At 46.9% G+C, this 16,640-nt stretch overlaps 1 protein-coding gene across 8 annotated transcripts in view; it reads right to left on the reverse strand.

Moving 5' to 3' along the window:
• Positions 1–10,189: 10,189 nt before the first annotated feature.
• The window catches only part of NCAM1 (neural cell adhesion molecule 1), a 316,512-nt gene continuing 310,061 nt past the window's right edge, over positions 10,190–16,640 (reverse strand). For 4 of the 8 annotated variants that reach the window (XM_049778667.1, XM_049778666.1, XM_049778665.1 and 1 more), the window contains 3 exons: positions 16,379–16,495; positions 14,678–15,484; positions 10,190–13,447 (listed from right to left, as the gene is read on the reverse strand). In XM_049778667.1, the coding sequence (XP_049634624.1) occupies positions 13,327–13,447; positions 14,678–15,484; positions 16,379–16,495 (1,045 nt within the window). In that variant the 3' untranslated portion in view covers positions 10,190–13,326. The remainder of the gene's footprint in view (positions 13,448–14,677; positions 15,485–16,378; positions 16,496–16,640) is intronic. The other 4 variants (XM_049778670.1, XM_049778671.1, XM_049778669.1 and 1 more) reach the window with 1 other exon arrangement.

The raw sequence follows: 16,640 nt of genomic DNA on the forward strand, positions 1-16,640 counted from the left end.
TTTATTGTTCCATAGGTAGAGAATCTCAGTAAGATCAGCTGGGGCTGTGATTCCATTTATGCTCAGTAACACTTCGGAATTAGCTATCAGACATGCTGCAAAAAGTGTCTTGATGTGTTAATAAACAAACACATTTATTAACATAATCACACATTTGTTTCAAAAATATTTTGATGTCTTCCTTCTCATAAAATGACTTCCTTTGTAATCCCATGTATTTTTTTAAATGCATATATAACTTTTAAAATGCTATTCTAACAAGAGGTCTACAGGTTTCACCTGAGCACCAGTGGGAGGAAGGATGATAGGAAAAGGTAAAATTCTTGCCCAAGAAGTGGGCTCAAAGGGTGGGAGCTTTGCATGCAAGGATCCTGATTGAATTTTCAGCCCTGCATGACCCCCCCCCCCCCGCAAGGCTTGGAATGGCTCTGAACACTGTGTCAGGATTAGCCTTCAGTACCTTCAGTACCACTGGGTGTGGCCTTCCTTCAAAGAAAACTCCTATCCTATGTGTCAAGACAACTCCATGAATAATAAAGGGACTAACAGTCTGGGGAGGTGTGTGTGTGTGTGTGTGTGTGTGTGTGTGTGTGTGTGTGTGTGTGTGTTACAGCTATTCATCTCCTTCCAGTGCTCACTGGATCTGGGCCACTCAGATTCTAAGCAAACCCAGAAGGAATGTCAGAGCTTCTCCATAGAGGAACCTGGAAGAAGCCCCTTAGAAGAGAAATTGTGTTGATGTCAAGTGTCCCTGACAGGAGAAGAATGGTGTCCCCCATCCTGTCCAAGGCCCTGTCCATGCCATCCTGTTCAAATGGAGAGAGTCTACAGAACACCAACAGGGATTTTTCAAAAGTTACACTTGTGAGGAGAGGTTGGGAATGGCCAGAGATCACTGTGGAGAATCCTCGCACTGGAAAGGCATATTAATAGAAAAACGGGTACGAACCAAATAAAATCTGTGCTTCCAGGGCTGAGATCACATGCGACTTCTCTGGCTCTGCTAACTCTGCTCTGGGAATGCTAGATGTTAATCTTAGACAGAGTTCAATAAAAGGGTTGTAGAAGATCTCTACGTAATATATGCCATCCTTGTGGAAATGCAACTAAGACGAACAATTTGAGTCTCTCCTCTAGTTTTTTAGTTGCTTCAATTTTGTTGTTCAGCTCTGCAACAAACACATACAGAGTGGCTTCTCTGTAGCTGGGGAGGATGGAGGGAGAAGTGTTAGGATCACAACAGGATCTGGAAATCTCCAGAATGCCTGGGAGGCTTGCAGAGAGCTAGGATGTTTTGGGACATGAGCTTCATCTTACCAGGAGGAATACAAGCACAGAGGGAGGGAAGGGCAGTGGAACCTAGCAGGTTTAGGAGGAAATGCAGGGATCATGGCAGCGGGGCTGAGGGCTGGCTTCTGCTGGAACCCAGATCAATCTTCTCCTAAGGAGCTGGTGCTCACCAGGACAGTGGGACTGTTTGCATCTGGAGAGAGAGAGAGAGAGAGAGAGAGAGAGAGAGAGAGAGAGAGAGAGAGAAAGACAGGCAGACAGAGAGAGAGACAGACAGAGAGAGACAGAGAGAGACAGAGAGAGAGGAGAGGCAGGTGCAAACATACCTCGAACTTAGATTTCTGTCCCATTCATGAAGGGTAATAAGTGAAGGCACATGTGAGCAAATCACATGGTGGGATTCCTTATAGAGTTAGTTCTTGATGTGCAGAGACCATTGTCCTGGAGAGTGGATCTGACTATGGGGGTTGAGGAAATGCAGTTTCTACTTTGACTCCTTCCTTTTACTGCAGCTCCCTGCCTGCCTGCCACACCATCTCTCTCTCTCTTTCTCTCTCTCTCTTTCTCTCTCTCTTTCCATCCTTAAATTCACCTTGGATGGTACCTCTCTGGGGTACTGGTCCTTCCAGAGCACACCCTTCCACTGAATTCTCACCTTCTCATTCCCTCTGACTAAGGCTCCAAGATTTCTGCCTGATTGTGGATCAGGAAGCATAATATAGGATGTGCAAAAGCATCCATAGGAGGTAAGGAGGGCAGACTATGCATGGTCTATATGCATGGACAGGGAGGGAATGAACACTATGCATGAACAAGAGGACAAATAAAAGGAAAATAGTGAGTGGTTAGAAATGGGAAGGAGAGAGGAAGAAAATACCGGAGTCTCATCTTCTCATGTGGACTTACGTGTGTACCTGGGTGGCTGCCATGAAAATCTGCCTGGATGGATCATGATGTTAGGCATATCTGAGAATACAAAGTTATCTCTACCTGGAGAGGGCAGGGGCTGGTTCTTAACCCACCTATTCATCTGTCCTGTCACACTCTCTGGAAATGACTCCCCAGCAATGATTTGAAAAGTGCTCCCAGCTCACTGGGGGCCCAGTGGGAGAGCTTGGGAAGTTGCCATTTCTCATGGAGGGTTAGCTGCAGGTCTTGGACTCACTTGGGCAAGATACATTTCCATGCCTTTGGTCTGACCGGGCTGGATTTTTTTTCTGTTATATTATAAGAACATACTAGCCACAGATGAGAACTGCTCATAAGTATCATATCTAAGTTAAGTTACTGGTTTGATTCTGATTGTGGTGAGGTTGGGAAGAGAATACGCTTGGAGGAATGTTTGCTGATAAGAGAATTTCAGCTTAGAAATTTGTCTTTAAAAAAAGCAAGTTCTTTGCACTGTATCAGCTTTCATGTCAGTTGATGCTTATGATTAGGAGAAGCTGCCATCTTGGATGATTATTTTCCAATAGAAGCAAATACTGGGACTCTCTTTTGTCAGTCTATTACCATGTACAAAACAGCACTCTTGTTTCAACTCAAGTTATTTCCCCTTCTGCTACAGAAACTACCCTTCCAAGTGTCCTTTTATGACTAGGTAAAGAGGGTTTCTTACATTTTTTTTTTGTTTTTGGGTGACACCCAGCAGCGCTCAGGGGTTACTCCTGGCTCTAAGCTCAGAAATCACCCCTAGCAGGCTTGGGGGACCATATGGGCTGCCAGTATTCGAACCAACGTTCTTCTGCATGCAAGGCAAATGCCTTACCGCTGTGCTATCTCTCTGGCCCCAGGGTTTCTTACATTTTTAATTTTTTTCTTAAAGTAGTATTGAATTGGGTTTATGCCGAGACATAAACAGATGATTAAAAACCTTATGGATTATTGATGTATCATAATTATGATTGATGATATTGATAATGAACATAGCTGTTCCTGAAATTGAGCTATCTACAAAATTACAACTCAATAAGTGATATGAATAGTTAGGGAACTACTTAAGTAAATGCATCACCTCCTAGTTATTTTTATTACATATGATGCAACTGAATTGTGATTCCCCTAAGACTCATGTGTTGAAATTCCCAACCCAGGACTTCAAACTGTGACCACCTTTGGAGAGGAGAACCTGAAAGAGGCGATCAAATTAAAATGCTTCTTTATATTCTTTAAATCCTAATCCAGTCTCACTCAACCCACAGGAGAGGAAATATGAGCACATGAAAGAAACCCTATCTAATGGGTTTATATAGAAAACCTATATTAAAAATCCCTATGAAGGGGACAGGGTAGGCTCACAGACTTGTGAGGGAGCAGTGGGAAGAGAACTAGAGATCAGTTCTCTGATCAGGGATCAGACAAGTCAAAGTGTTGGATGGTGTACTTTGTGTGGAGAGAGAGGAGAGAGAGACAGAGACAGAGAGAGGACAGATTGACAGAGAGACAGAAAGAGATACAGAGTGAATCACCCTGAAAAAACAAAGGAGAAAGGTAGAGGCCTCATGTGATTAGGCTGTCAGAAGATTGAAAAGTATGTTGGGACTTGCTGATGTTCTTTTGCCTGCAGTCAGTCCTTAGGAGAGCCATTGGAAAGTAACCCTTCCTGCTTTCAAATCTCACACAAACACTTCCTTTTGGCCAACTGTACCTGGAGCCAGCCAGGTGGGCAGGGGACACTCTAGGAAATAGGCTGCAGAGCTCAATTTCATTGTGCCATTCCCCGACTATCCAGCCTTGTCATGGGGTCAGGCTCTGGTCACAGTCCCTTGCTTTAACTTTCTGCATAGCACCTACCATCAACTGCTACTGTCATATCTGTTTACTGTGGCATTTTCCAAAAAAGGTCACACAGGAGGGAAAACAAACCAATTCGTCTTATCCCCTGGCATCACATTTAGTTCACAGATAGGAGTGACCTCCGAGCACAGTAGCCACAGTAAGGCCAGAGCATCACTAGGGTGTGGCCTCAAGAGAGAACAAATAAGACACTCTGGGAGAGCTGGGATCTTGTCTCTTGGTTCCAGTCACATCCAGCACCTAGAAACAGAGGAGCATGTGATGCTGAATAAATGGACCCCCTCCTTTGACTTTGAGGTCTGTTACAACATCCATTTTTAGAAATTAACCACCCTCTTATTTTATCTATTGAGCAACAATTAAAAGAACTGTTTTTTGAGTTTAAAAAATATATCCTACCCAGGGGCCGGAGAGATAGCATGGAGGTAAGGCATTTGCCTTTCATGCAGGAGGTCATCGGTTTGAATCCCGGCACCCCATATGGTCCCCCGTGCCTGCCAGGAGCAATTTCTGAGCCTGGAGCCAGGAATAACCCCTGAGCACTGCCGGGTGTGACCCAAAAACCACAGATATCTATATCTATATCTATATCTATATCTATATCTATATCTATATCTATATCTATATCTATATCTATATCTATCTATATCTATATCTATAGATATAGATATATATATCTCCTACCTAGGGGCTGGAGTGATAGCACAGTGGATAGGGCATTTGACCTTGTAGGCAGCTGACCCATGTTTGATCCCAAGCATTCCTGAGCTTGCCAAGAGTAATTTCTTAAGCACAGTGCCAGGAGTAACCCTGAGTTCAGCCAGCTGTATACCCCTCCAAAAGAAAAAAAAATATCCTACTGCATTGGTTGCAATAAAGAGGTTGGCTGGAATCCAGAGGGTCGCCATAGCTGCTGAGACTTTGCCAAGAGTAATTTCTTAGCACAGTGCCAGGAGTAACCCCTGAGTTCAGCCATCTGTATACCCCTCCAAAAGAAAAAAACAAAAAATATTCTACTCATTGATTGCAATAAAGGGTTGGCTGTATCCAGAGGGTTTCATAGCTGCTGAGATTTGTTATGCTTCCCATGGGGATGGCTTCGACCCTGGCGGTCCTTTTCTTTAGGTTGAACTGGAAATTTTAGGACTTCTCTTCAGAGCATTCAGAGAGAATAGGCCTGTATGTCCAGAAGTTTGAAAGGTCCTGGGAGTTTCCTGGATAATCTCTGCCTCCTCCAAATTGAGAGATAGAAAATGAATGCAGGGGCCAGAGAGATAACATGAAGGTAGAGCATTTGCCTTGCATGCAGAAGAACAGTGGGTCAAATCCCGGCATCCCATATGGTTCCCCGAGCCTGCCAAGAGCGATTTCTGAGTGTAGAGTCCGGAGGAACCCCTGAGCGCTGCCGGGTGTGACACAAAAACCAAAAAAAAAAAAAAAAAAAAAGAAAGAAAAAAAAAAGAAAATGAATACAGGTTGGACAAATATACTTGTCACTAAGGATTACAAGGATCAAGAGGTTATTCTTTGGGTTACTGGAACATGATAAATCTTTTATTATTTCTGAGGCAATAATATTATTATTTTATTATTTTGAGACAATAATATTGCTATGAAATACTTACTGCATGAAACCTGATGTATAGTGTAATGATCAATGATATCATCCAGTCCTGGGAGGCCAGAATCTCCTATAATTTTCTATATTACCACTGGGTGGCAGTCAGAGTCCAGGCCTTTCCTTCTCAGTTGCCTAGCTGACTAGGAGGCTCACCTGGGTTCCCCAGAAACTCAGGGTCTCACCCGTCCCATCAACTCTGGTGTCTAAGCCTCTCGTCTTGTGCTAGAAATGAGGATCACAACGCATCTGTGTTTGCTAGTTGGGAATCTCTCCTCCAGGATCTGAAGGGTATTCCTAAACAGTCTGGATGATGGAAGATGAGAAAGGATATTTGTCAAAATTCTGGCTGTCCAGCAGCTTATTGAAGATATTTGATCTATAGGAAGACGTTCCAGGAGGGAAGATGAGTTCTGCCTTGCAGCTGGAGACAGCGTTTCCTTGTGTTTCCCAGGCCCAGGTGAGAATGAGGCTTCCTGAATCAGACTCAGCAGGAAACCACATTCAGGGACATGAGCTCAAGGGGAGCACTTCCTGCCCAACACCCCACCTTTGGGCAATGACAGTGGCAGGGGTGTGGCTTTTCTGTGGAACTGAGGGGCTGAGAAAGGTAGGCAGTGAGGCTGACCTGGAGATGGTATTTATTTGAGTTCAGTGGAAAGTTCTTCCCTGCAGGACAGCTGACACGATCGTTGCAAATTTGACCCAAAGCCTTGCTCTCCAGGGCCTCCTTGCAATTGTGTGAACCACCCAGTTACATTTACTAAAACCTGGTTTTGGTACTGTCAACTGGAATTAGCCTTCTGTGCTTGCAGTTAATCTAAGCACCCTAATACAGGCACTGAGTCATGTAAGTACAAACCCCAATTTATCACCCACCAAGGATTGGAGCATTCAAAAGACTCACTGAGGGAGGAATTCTCATTTGGCAAGTGAAGGAGGCACCAGTAGGGGAGCAAAGTGTGTGGCCTACTGTCACACAGCATGAGTGTACCAGGGCCAGGAGCCCGATACAAGAGAGGCTGCTATGCTGCTCTCTGAGGCATGGTCCTGGATTCCATCGTGCCAGACAGGGGCACTATCGGCAGACCCATTCCCTAACCTGGTGCTTGATAAATATATGACCTAACATGTGAGTAGATGAAAATGTCTTTGGCATGTGGGAGAATTGGGAGCATATCAATGAGGCAAGACCATGGGCTTGCTTCGCTTCTCTCCTTGAACTTTCAGCATTTGGTCTCCAATAACATGTTGTTGGCCAGCCTGTGTTGAGCCATTGGGGAACTTCCCTGAACTTCCTGCTGGAGAGGGGCATTCAAAGTGAAATTACATGCTTTTGATGACTTGCGTTGATTACACACATTTGATTACATACTTACTCTGTGCTCAGTGCTTCCAAATGTGGGCAGGAATGAAGAAAATTGCTACAATAGGAAGTCTGATTCTGAACAGAATCATATCTGTTTGTGACCTTGGTGTCTTCTACCAGGACTGAGGAGGGACCCCAATTTTTTTGATTTTTTTTTTTTGCCAAAAGATCTGATTGTCCACATTGTAGGGGCCCACTGAGACAATATCACAGGCAGTTTTCCTAAGACAGTGCTCAAGGATTCCCAGGAAGTCTGTGCTCAGGCCACTCTCTTCCTGCTAGAGTAATTCTATAGATAGAGATAGGGAATCTTCGGACATCTCCTACGTTGCGCCCTATTGCCCTCCCAGTCTAGTCTCCCCACTTGACACATCTGAGTCTTAACCTGAACATCCGCATGCTGGGCTGCTACTCTAGTAGTTCTGTCCTGTGTATGTCCACTGGCTGGTGTTTTTCCTTGGTATGGTAGTATAAAGTTGTACCTGCATGTGCTTCCTCCCAAGACAGGGCAGAGTATCTGCTTACATATGCTTCATGTTCTACACGTTGTGGATCCCTTTGGGTTGGTTTCAATTCTTGCTCTGCTTCTTACTTGGTGTGTGACTTTGGGAAAGTTAACAATCTTCTTGGTGTCTCAGTCTCTTCCTCTGCAATAGGAAGTTTTTACTTGTTTTGTCAGCATTTTCATAGGATGGTTAGAAAGCACTCCAAGAATAAATACTTGTGATATTCTGGGAACAGCTCATAGCATGGTGCTGTAGGAGTTTGAAGGGAAAAATAAAACAATTGAGGTCAATGTCACAAGGATCGTTACATGTCTATGCGGCCTCTCCTCTCATTCTGAGTTTATAGTGGAATTGACTTCTATTTTGCTTGTTTTGGAGCCATACCTGTTGATGCTTAGGGGCTATTTCTGGCCCTGCACTTAGGAATTACTGGCTTGGGATCCAGATGTGATGCAGGGGATTAAATGTAGGCAATCTACAAGGAAGGCAAACACCTTACATGCTGTACTATCACTCTGGCCCTCAATTTTTTTTCATGTCCTTTTCTTGTTTGTGTGTGTATGTGTGTGTGTGTGTGTGTGTGTGTGTGTGTGTGTGTGTGTGTGTGTGTGTGGGAAGAGGGTTTGGAGACATGCTTAGGAGAGCCCTCTGGTGGTGCTTAGGGGTCCATGTGTGGTGCCCGAACTGAATGTACCTTCTGCATTCTCCTCTGGACCCTCGGTATTGTTTCTGAGTCTCAGTCGCTAAGCCTCATAGCTGTCAGTGTACACTTTGGTGAGGGGATTTTTTTCTAGAGTTTACAGCCATCTCTAAAATGGCAGAGTTTAGCTGCTTATTGTTTCCATGGCTGGGCTTACTGGGGATGCAAACTTTGCCTTCTGCCAACTCGCTGCCATTCAGACAGTCAGCAGCATCTCCAGCACCTCCTGTCTGTCTGTGCTATGCCAAGACTTCTTGTCTGACCTGTGCTGGACTTGCAGGAGGAGACAATGAAGAAAGATGCTCCCTAGCCCCCTGCTTGCCAGTGTTTCTCCATGAACATCAAAGACTACCAACAGCTACAGTCTCAGGATCTGGGAGGCTGAAACTCTGAATTTACAGCTTCCACAAGTGTTTCAGAAATTGATTTTCTGTCCTGCAAAGGGAGGAGCTTAGACAGGCACAGCTGAGGCCCCAAAATGCTTTGGATACCATGAACTCACTTTCTTCCCTCCTTCAGCACTAGGACAGAGGACAGTGGGCCCCATAGCCTGGATCTCTGAGTACCAATTGGTGTTCCATAGGACTCCTGGTCTCAGCAGGCCACTGCTGTCAACCCTCAGACTGGCTGTGGAAGCTCACCTTCACCTCTAGACCCAGCAAAGCTCGTTGTCAGCCTTCAGACTAGAACCAGAAGTTCCTAGGCTGAACTATGAAGAGACTCCTAGGTGGGAACTTGCTCTGTCTTGAGCACACAGCCCAGAGCTCAGCAATTCAGGGAGAGGAAGTGGCACAGTCCAGAGTGCACAGCCCAGAGCTCAGCAGTTTAGGGTGAGAAAGTGGCACAGTGCTGTGCCCCAGAAGGCCGAGCTGTCACCTCTGAGACTTGGGGTCTATGGATTCTTCACAGACTGTAACACTATAATCTCCTATTCTTGCTGTTACTGAGGCAGACCACCAAACTAGATAGTTGACTTCTTATCGAACACTCCAATAAAGGAGACTTATCCATCCAGACCATTCCAGACTGGGTCCAACCTTGCACTATTATGGATGGAACTGGTTGGCTCCAGTTGTGAGACTTCTTTCTGGATAGGGCATTACCATGGGGTAAATCCAGTAGCCAACTCCCCAGGGTCAAGCTTTTTTAGCCTGTCCTCATCTTGGGGTGGGGTTATTTCCTCAGGGACACCGAGAAACATACACTCACACATTTATGCACACACAGAGTCTACCATACAACCAGTTGAATATGTCTGGTATACACAAATATTACCAGGTGGGCTCATTCATAAAGTTTGAAATTTACTACTTCCTACTTTTTTTTTTTTTTGGTTTTTGGGTCACACCCGGCAGTGCTCAGGGGTTACTCCTGGCTCCAGGCTCAGAAATTGCTCCTGGCAGGCACGGGGAACCATATGGGACGCCGGGATTCGAACCGATGACCTCCTGCATGAAAGGCAAACGCTTTACCTCCATGCTATCTCTCCGGCCCCTATTACTTCCTACTTTATGGCAGGTGCTGAATGAAGTAGCAGCAGAGGGCAGGGAATAAGATGGACTAAGAAGCTGCCCCAGAGGAGTTTAGGGTTCAATGGGAAGGAGAAGCAAGTTCCCACTTGTAACTTCCTGTTGGGCAAAGAAAGATAAGTCTTGGGGGAGATTAAGGAACCCTTCCAAAGTTGATAAGGAAGAACCAGGATTTGAACATTTTTCTGAGTCAGAAGTTTGACTCCTCCCAGGAAGGGCTCCCTCCAACAGAGAAGTCATCATTCAACACCAGGAAGTCAGTGTGCTGAGATTGACTGACTTGAATCATGAGGTCAAAAAACCTACCACAGGTCTTTCCACATTTGATTCAAAGGACAATCACTGCATCAAAATAAACCTCAGCTTGACCAGAAAAGCCTTTTCTTTTTTTTTCCTTTTGATTTTTATTGAACACAAGTATTCTGACAGAATGCAAAGTCAAAATTCTCAGTTAGTATCAGTATTTACACCAGTGAGAATGGAAACAAAGGTGGTATTGATGTTTCACTTGGTAAAAAGTTTATAACAAGAGAGAAGGCCCCCGAAGTAGGGAATGCTGGGTAGGGATGTTAATGGAGGTCTGAGAACCACCATCCAGACAGACAGCCTAGAGTGAAAACCCAGGACTTGGAAGGCTCCATAGAAAAGTGTGAAAATAGAGTTCCACTTCAAAAGCTGCACTATATACACAACGGCCCTTCAGGACGCGGAGGCCCTGTGCACGGCACATGAGTGCCCCCTCCACAGAACGTGGTGATGCCGGTAGTACTTATGTGAATACACATGTATGGCAAGTACACATATAGACACATAGACACTGGAAACTAGTAGAGTTGATCCCTCCTTCCAAAAAATTAAAAAAAAAAGGCAAATTCTAAGTCTTTAATCTCTTAACATAAAAGATAGAACCTTTGGAAAATAAAGCCACTTCCTCCTCCATGTGAGAGAAAGCATTGCTATTTTTTTTTTTAGTTTTTAGCAAGGAAAGTTCACACACGTGGAGACACATTTACATTTCAGAGGAGAGGCAGACCCAAACGTGGGCAGTCTTGGTGTTCCGCCCCAGAATTTCGGGGCCAAGGTTCTGTCTGGTAGGGGTGGCCAGCTGCCCTGGGTGAGACATTTGCAGGGTTGACTATACCTCTGTCTTCCGGACCGCAAAAATCAAAGTTTGCCTCACCGCAGCCACATGAAGTGACACGCACTGTCTCTGTGAGGTATAGCAAGGGCTTGGCCCTGGTCAAAGCCACTAAGATCACAAGGCAAAAAAGTGATCCCATGGCTGCCAGCCCTGCCCTATCCTAGGGGTCCTTTCAACCTCAGACCACCCCCACCTACTGCTGTGCTCTAAGAGGGGTGTGTGTATTGCTAGCTGCCGTGAGGCCAGTGCATTTGAACCACAGATGTGTGCAAGACCTAGAATGAGAGAGGCCGAAGCTGGGCATACCGGGCTCCTCCATTTCCATCCCCAGGAGCTGAGAAAATGCAAAATAACCCCACATTGAGCAAAGGACAAGACCGTTATTTTTCACAGTTTGAAATGATAATCTAGCATATCGCCACTGACCGGATTGCAGAAGTGTCAGAACATTGGTGAGCGGGACCCACAGAACCGAGCCTGGGGCACCATTGCCACTAGCCTCTTGCTGTTTTGTACCTCACAAAGGCACCCATGCCAGAGTGATTTCTGTTAACTTAACATCATCATCATCTTCTTTGTTTAAAGGCTTCAGTTCCTTTTAAGAATTATTTTGTTTCCTGAATAATCTTTTCTGAACTATCTGCTATATCTTCCACAACCAAACTATGTTGAAGTTTTATTTCAATACTATGACAAAAACACATTTCACACTAAAATATTCACGCATCCACAGTGCACAAGCTTGCAGTTCTAAAGTAGAATGAGGAAAAAAAAAGCAAAATTTCTATACAAAGGGCTGGCTTTTCCCTCCCCCCCTCCCTTCCCCCTTAAAGTTTCTGTATTTTTTTTTCCCACTTGGTTTCCAATCCAGGAAAGTTGTATTATGACTCCAGACAGCAGGTTGGTTTTATATATATATTTTTTCCCTTCTTCTTTTCTCTTTTGTTTGTACAAATGCTGCCTAACTGAACAGAAGGCTGATGTTGCTTTACTTCAACAGATTCCCAAAAAAAGACACTAAATCCCTGAAGCCCACACGCTCTTCCGCTCAGATCTAGATTCTGGGTTTAAAAGGAAATGGTATGTATATATCTTATTTGGCTTTCTACAAAAAGGGGAGGGATGTTTGGGGGTAAAAGTGTGTGTTCACTAAGACCAGCCCCAACTATACAATCGTTTCTGCTTCATTCAACAAACCCTATAAAGAGTCCTTCCAAAGGAAGGACTCGGACACCTAGGGGGGGGCAGGGTGCAGATTCTTTTTTTCACAGAAATAGATAGGTGGTGGCTAAACAGAAAGTGGTCTAGCCTCCAAAGACACCAAAAAAGAAAAAAAGAAGTGACCCCCTTACCCTAAAGCAAAGCTATTCCAGGACCAGATACGCTTTTACCTGTGTCCCCCACAGGCAGAATGGTCAGAATGGGGCTGGGGGAAGATTCACTCACTGTAAACATGGGAGCTTGGAAAGTTGTCCTGCACTCAGGCCAGCCTGTGGTGGTTCTACCCGCCTTGAGGCAGTACCCATAACTTAAAAAAAATCAAAGAAATCTCTAAACAAAAAGGCAGCTATTTGACAGGGACATTACAACACAACGGAAGTCAAACGTTTGTCAACTTGTAAACACTGGAAAACAAAATTGGCAGAAGGATGAAGGGAGAGGGAAGGTGGAAGGAAAAAAAAAAGGAAAAGGAAAGAAAAAAGAAATCAGAATACTGCAAATTTGAGCTCTACCCCCACAAGCTGCAATTTGGCATTCTTCCTACAAAACAAGAGTCTACGTGGGAATTGAATTCGGCTAGAAAGAGTGACACACTTTGCATACTGAACAAATACAAAGTGAACAGAAAGTATAACTGATTTATGAGGTCCTACAGAGTTCAAACTCGACTGAAAGTATAAAAATAAACGTGGACTTTGTTCATTCGGTGAGTTACTTAGTGCCTGGAAGCAGTTCTCTGAAACTGGCTTGTGCCAGTTGGGCACCACCAACATGGTCTTCCTAAACCTAGATTTTTTTCTGAGCTTCCTAGAGTCTTAATTTGGGTCCTTTTGTTTGAATTTGAAATGGTTTCAGGGAACGCAGTGTCCTAGTTTGGCTGTGGGTTTAACCTTTTTGTCTCGTTTTCTTACAAGTGAGTGTGAAACAAAGGGTCCCTTTCTATAAACCTACAAAAAGGAGATCCTGTGTTTATCTGTTTCTTTCTTTTTTTTTTTAAAGGCAAAAGACACTAGAGGAATGAGATGTGTGTGTGTGTGTGTGTGTGTGTTTGTGTGTGTGTGTGTGTGTGTGTGTGTGTGTGTGAGACGTTGGAAATGCTCTGGTGAAGCTGCTGTGTCACTTGGTATGTTGAGCTTCGCTGGCTTCTCGTCCCCCATCATGCTTTGCTCTCATTCTCCTTTGTCTGTGTGGTGTCGTTGGGCACCGTCTTCACGTCGGCGGGCGCTGGCTTCGTTTCTGTCTCTGGACACTCAGGCTTTGCTTCTGCGGAGCCTTTCCTGTGAAGAATCAGGAAAACAGCACTGAGCCTGTGACTCTCTCAGGAGGGACTCTGTCACTCTTTTCACTACTGCTCTCCAGCCCTGGCTGTGGCCAGAATAGCCTAGGAGCTCTGAGAGTCCCTGGGCTTGGGACACACCCCTAGAAAAGCTGATTTAATTGGTCTAGACACAGTGACTTTTAAAGGCACCCAAGTGACTCTATCAGATGACCAAATTTAAGAGCCCATGAACCAGACAAACTCTGTCCTGCACCATCTTAATCCCACTCCAGTCACACTAGCTTTCTCTGGGCTGGGGTGGGAGCCAGAATCAGCCCTCACAGTGGTTTGGTTTGGTACAAATGAGGGATTTATACCAAGTCATTCGTTCATCACCAACAGAGATACCAGGGGAGGAGGAGATCTTTGTCAACTGGCCCACCCTGAGCTGTGTTTCATGTGACACCTCTGTGGCGTGCTTGGGCAAACTGAGAAACGCTCTCTGTCATGGAGGCAGCTTCCCCCAGAGTTTAGTAGTGGTTGCCATGTTTTGGGTAGTGGGGAGTTGAGCAGGGACCATTTGAAGGTGGCTATCAGAGTCAGAGCGGACACAAGAACCTCTATACTCCTGGGTTAGATCCTGCCCCTGTAGGCCTCTGATCCCAGGTGGAACCCCTGCATTGTGGCGCCCCCCTGATAAACTCTTTCCCCTGGATTTAGAGACCCAGTGAGCACTGGAGTTTGACACTTCTGAGTGTTACGAGTTAGTGGGATGTGGTACAGCAAAAATAGGTGGATGTGTTTGGGGATCTGGGTGAGTGTGATAGAACCTAGAACCATATCATCTCCACACAGGGGTCCCAGGGCTGTCTCTCTCTTTCTGCTTAACAGCACCATCTGGTGCCCACCTGGCACAGACCAGAACTGGACCCCCCACAATTGTCCTTTGCCTTAAGTGGACTCAGGAAGAGTTTCTTGAGCTGCTTCCCAAGCTATGCTTATCATTGGACCAACTACAGGGGCACCTCTAGGACCACCCCCTACTGCTAATATAAAACAGGGAGTTTGGTTTAATGGGTACAGTCTGAACCTGCTGCCTGCCCCTGCATGTGCAGCTTTCACCCAGCCCCTGGGTGGACAGAGAAGGCCTGGAGGAGGCTGAAGAGACAGCTAATGAGAACACAGCACCGCACAGACGCACACCACCACGGGACACAACCCAATGACAGCAGACAAAGAAAGGCCGTACTCGGTCTTGGCTGGTGCCGGCGGAACAGAGCTGTCTGCAGTGGAAGGAGCAAGCTCAGGGGCTTGTCCACTGGCCCCAGTGGCGGGAGCAGGAGAGCCCAGGGCTGCAAAAACATCCTTTGCAAGGTCAATATCAGGGGTCTTGAAGTTCCCTTCGTCCATTTTAAAGTCCTCGCCCTGGGCAGGGTTTGTGGCGTTGACGGAGGCCACCTCGCTCTTCGGACTAGACTGGCCCGTGGTGGCCTCTGCCGGGCTCTTCATGGCCCCGGGCTGGCTGGGCTCGGGGTCCGGGCCTTTGGTGCTGGGAGCCTCCTGCTGGACTGGGGGGACTTCTGGGGCAGGAGCAGCTGCTGCTGCTAGGGGACTGGCCGTCCCTGCTGTGGCAGGGCCTGGCACAGGGGTTGGCTTGTTGGCCTTGGAGGCCTCCCCCACACTGGCAGGGGCACTGGGGCTGAGTACAGCCCCCTGGTTAGCCAGGACACTAGAAGACAAATTGCTGGCTGCAGGGGCTGAAGTCGGGGTGTCGCTCAGGTCAACAAGGGGGGCTACCTTGGGCGTTAAAGCTGGGGATGGGGCAGAGGCGGCTGTGCCGGTCCCCTTGGAAGGGGCGGTCTGGCCAGCGGGCACAGAATTTGAGTCAGGGGTGGCATTAGCTGGGGGGGCAATACTGGAGGTCAGGGTGGTGGTCTCACTGGTGGGGCTGTTCTGAGCAGTGGCAAAGGTTTCGGTGATAGTGTCAGAGTTAGCAGTGACGGTGGTGACAGAAGGCAGCATGTCCTCAACAGTGGCTGTGGTGTCAGCAGGCAGCCTGTGGGGAGGACAGGAAGTAGAAGAGAACAGACAATGAAGCTGAGACGAGACAGAGAAGCAGGGGCAGGGCTGCAGCCAGGCGGGGCCGTGGGCAGGGCATGCAGACACAGGCCCACAGAGAAAGGAGGAAGCACACGCCCAGGTGGGCAGAAGAGAGAGGAGACGACAAATAACGTGGCAGCTTCACGAAGGGCCAGAGTCCGTCCTCCCATTCACTCCCCTCCAGCAATCTGCACTGGCTTGGTCTCTCTAGCCCTGCCTGCATCTCAGGGACCAGCAGCCTAGGCCACCTCTGTTCCTGAGCTTTGGGCCTTGAGCCTTCCAGTCTCCACAGCCTGGCTCCGAACAATCCAGAACCAGCAGCTCTCGAGGGCTCCACACAGATCTCCCGCCACAGGCTTTTTGTGCCTTTGGTACCTTGACTCCTTTTGAGCCCATGATAGCCAGGCAGCCATCACCATCACAGCTCAAGTTTTTGAGGAGGGTCTCTGAGTTCCCCAAGGACCAGGAAGCTTTCCCAAACCTTCATTTACCTTAGCCTTTGGGATGGGGGGGAGAATGCAGAAATCCTGGGGAATCCTACAGAACACTGACCTCTAACTCAGCCTCTTAAAACTCAGCCTCTGCCAGAGGAATGTCACCCCTGTAAGTCCTTTTTGAGATGTGCGTTGCTTGGGAAGAGTCTTGATGCCACTGACTCAAGAAAGGGACCTAGAGGTCACAGAACCCCCCAAGTGTCTTATCCCTAGAGTTTCTTATTCAGCTTGGCCTCTCAGCCCCAGGCTGCAGACTTCTGGGCAGCAAGGTTTGGTAGGGAGCTGCGGGGGAAGCACAGGGATGACAGGGGAAATGGGGCTCTGCTGATGAGGTGCGTCCCTCCCGGCCCACGTACTCGGGCTCTGTCAACGGCGTGGTCTCGTTGGGCTCTGCGTGCTTCCCTCCATCATGGTTGGGGGTCCGGTCCTCCTCCGTCCTCACCTCCACAATGGGCTCCTTGGACTCGTCTTTCCTGTGGAGAAAGTTCTACTGTGGACAAAGGTGGATCCTAGGGAGTTTTTGTTTTGGTAGGGTTGGGGGCCTCTCAGGGAAATGAGGGAACCAGGCAGACAGCACCAGACCAAGTCCAGGGTTTCTACCCTGAATCTTGAGAGCAA

This window comes from Suncus etruscus, chromosome 8 (genome assembly GCF_024139225.1).
Source record: "Suncus etruscus isolate mSunEtr1 chromosome 8, mSunEtr1.pri.cur, whole genome shotgun sequence".
In the NCBI taxonomy this organism is placed as follows: Eukaryota; Metazoa; Chordata; class Mammalia; order Eulipotyphla; family Soricidae; genus Suncus; species Suncus etruscus.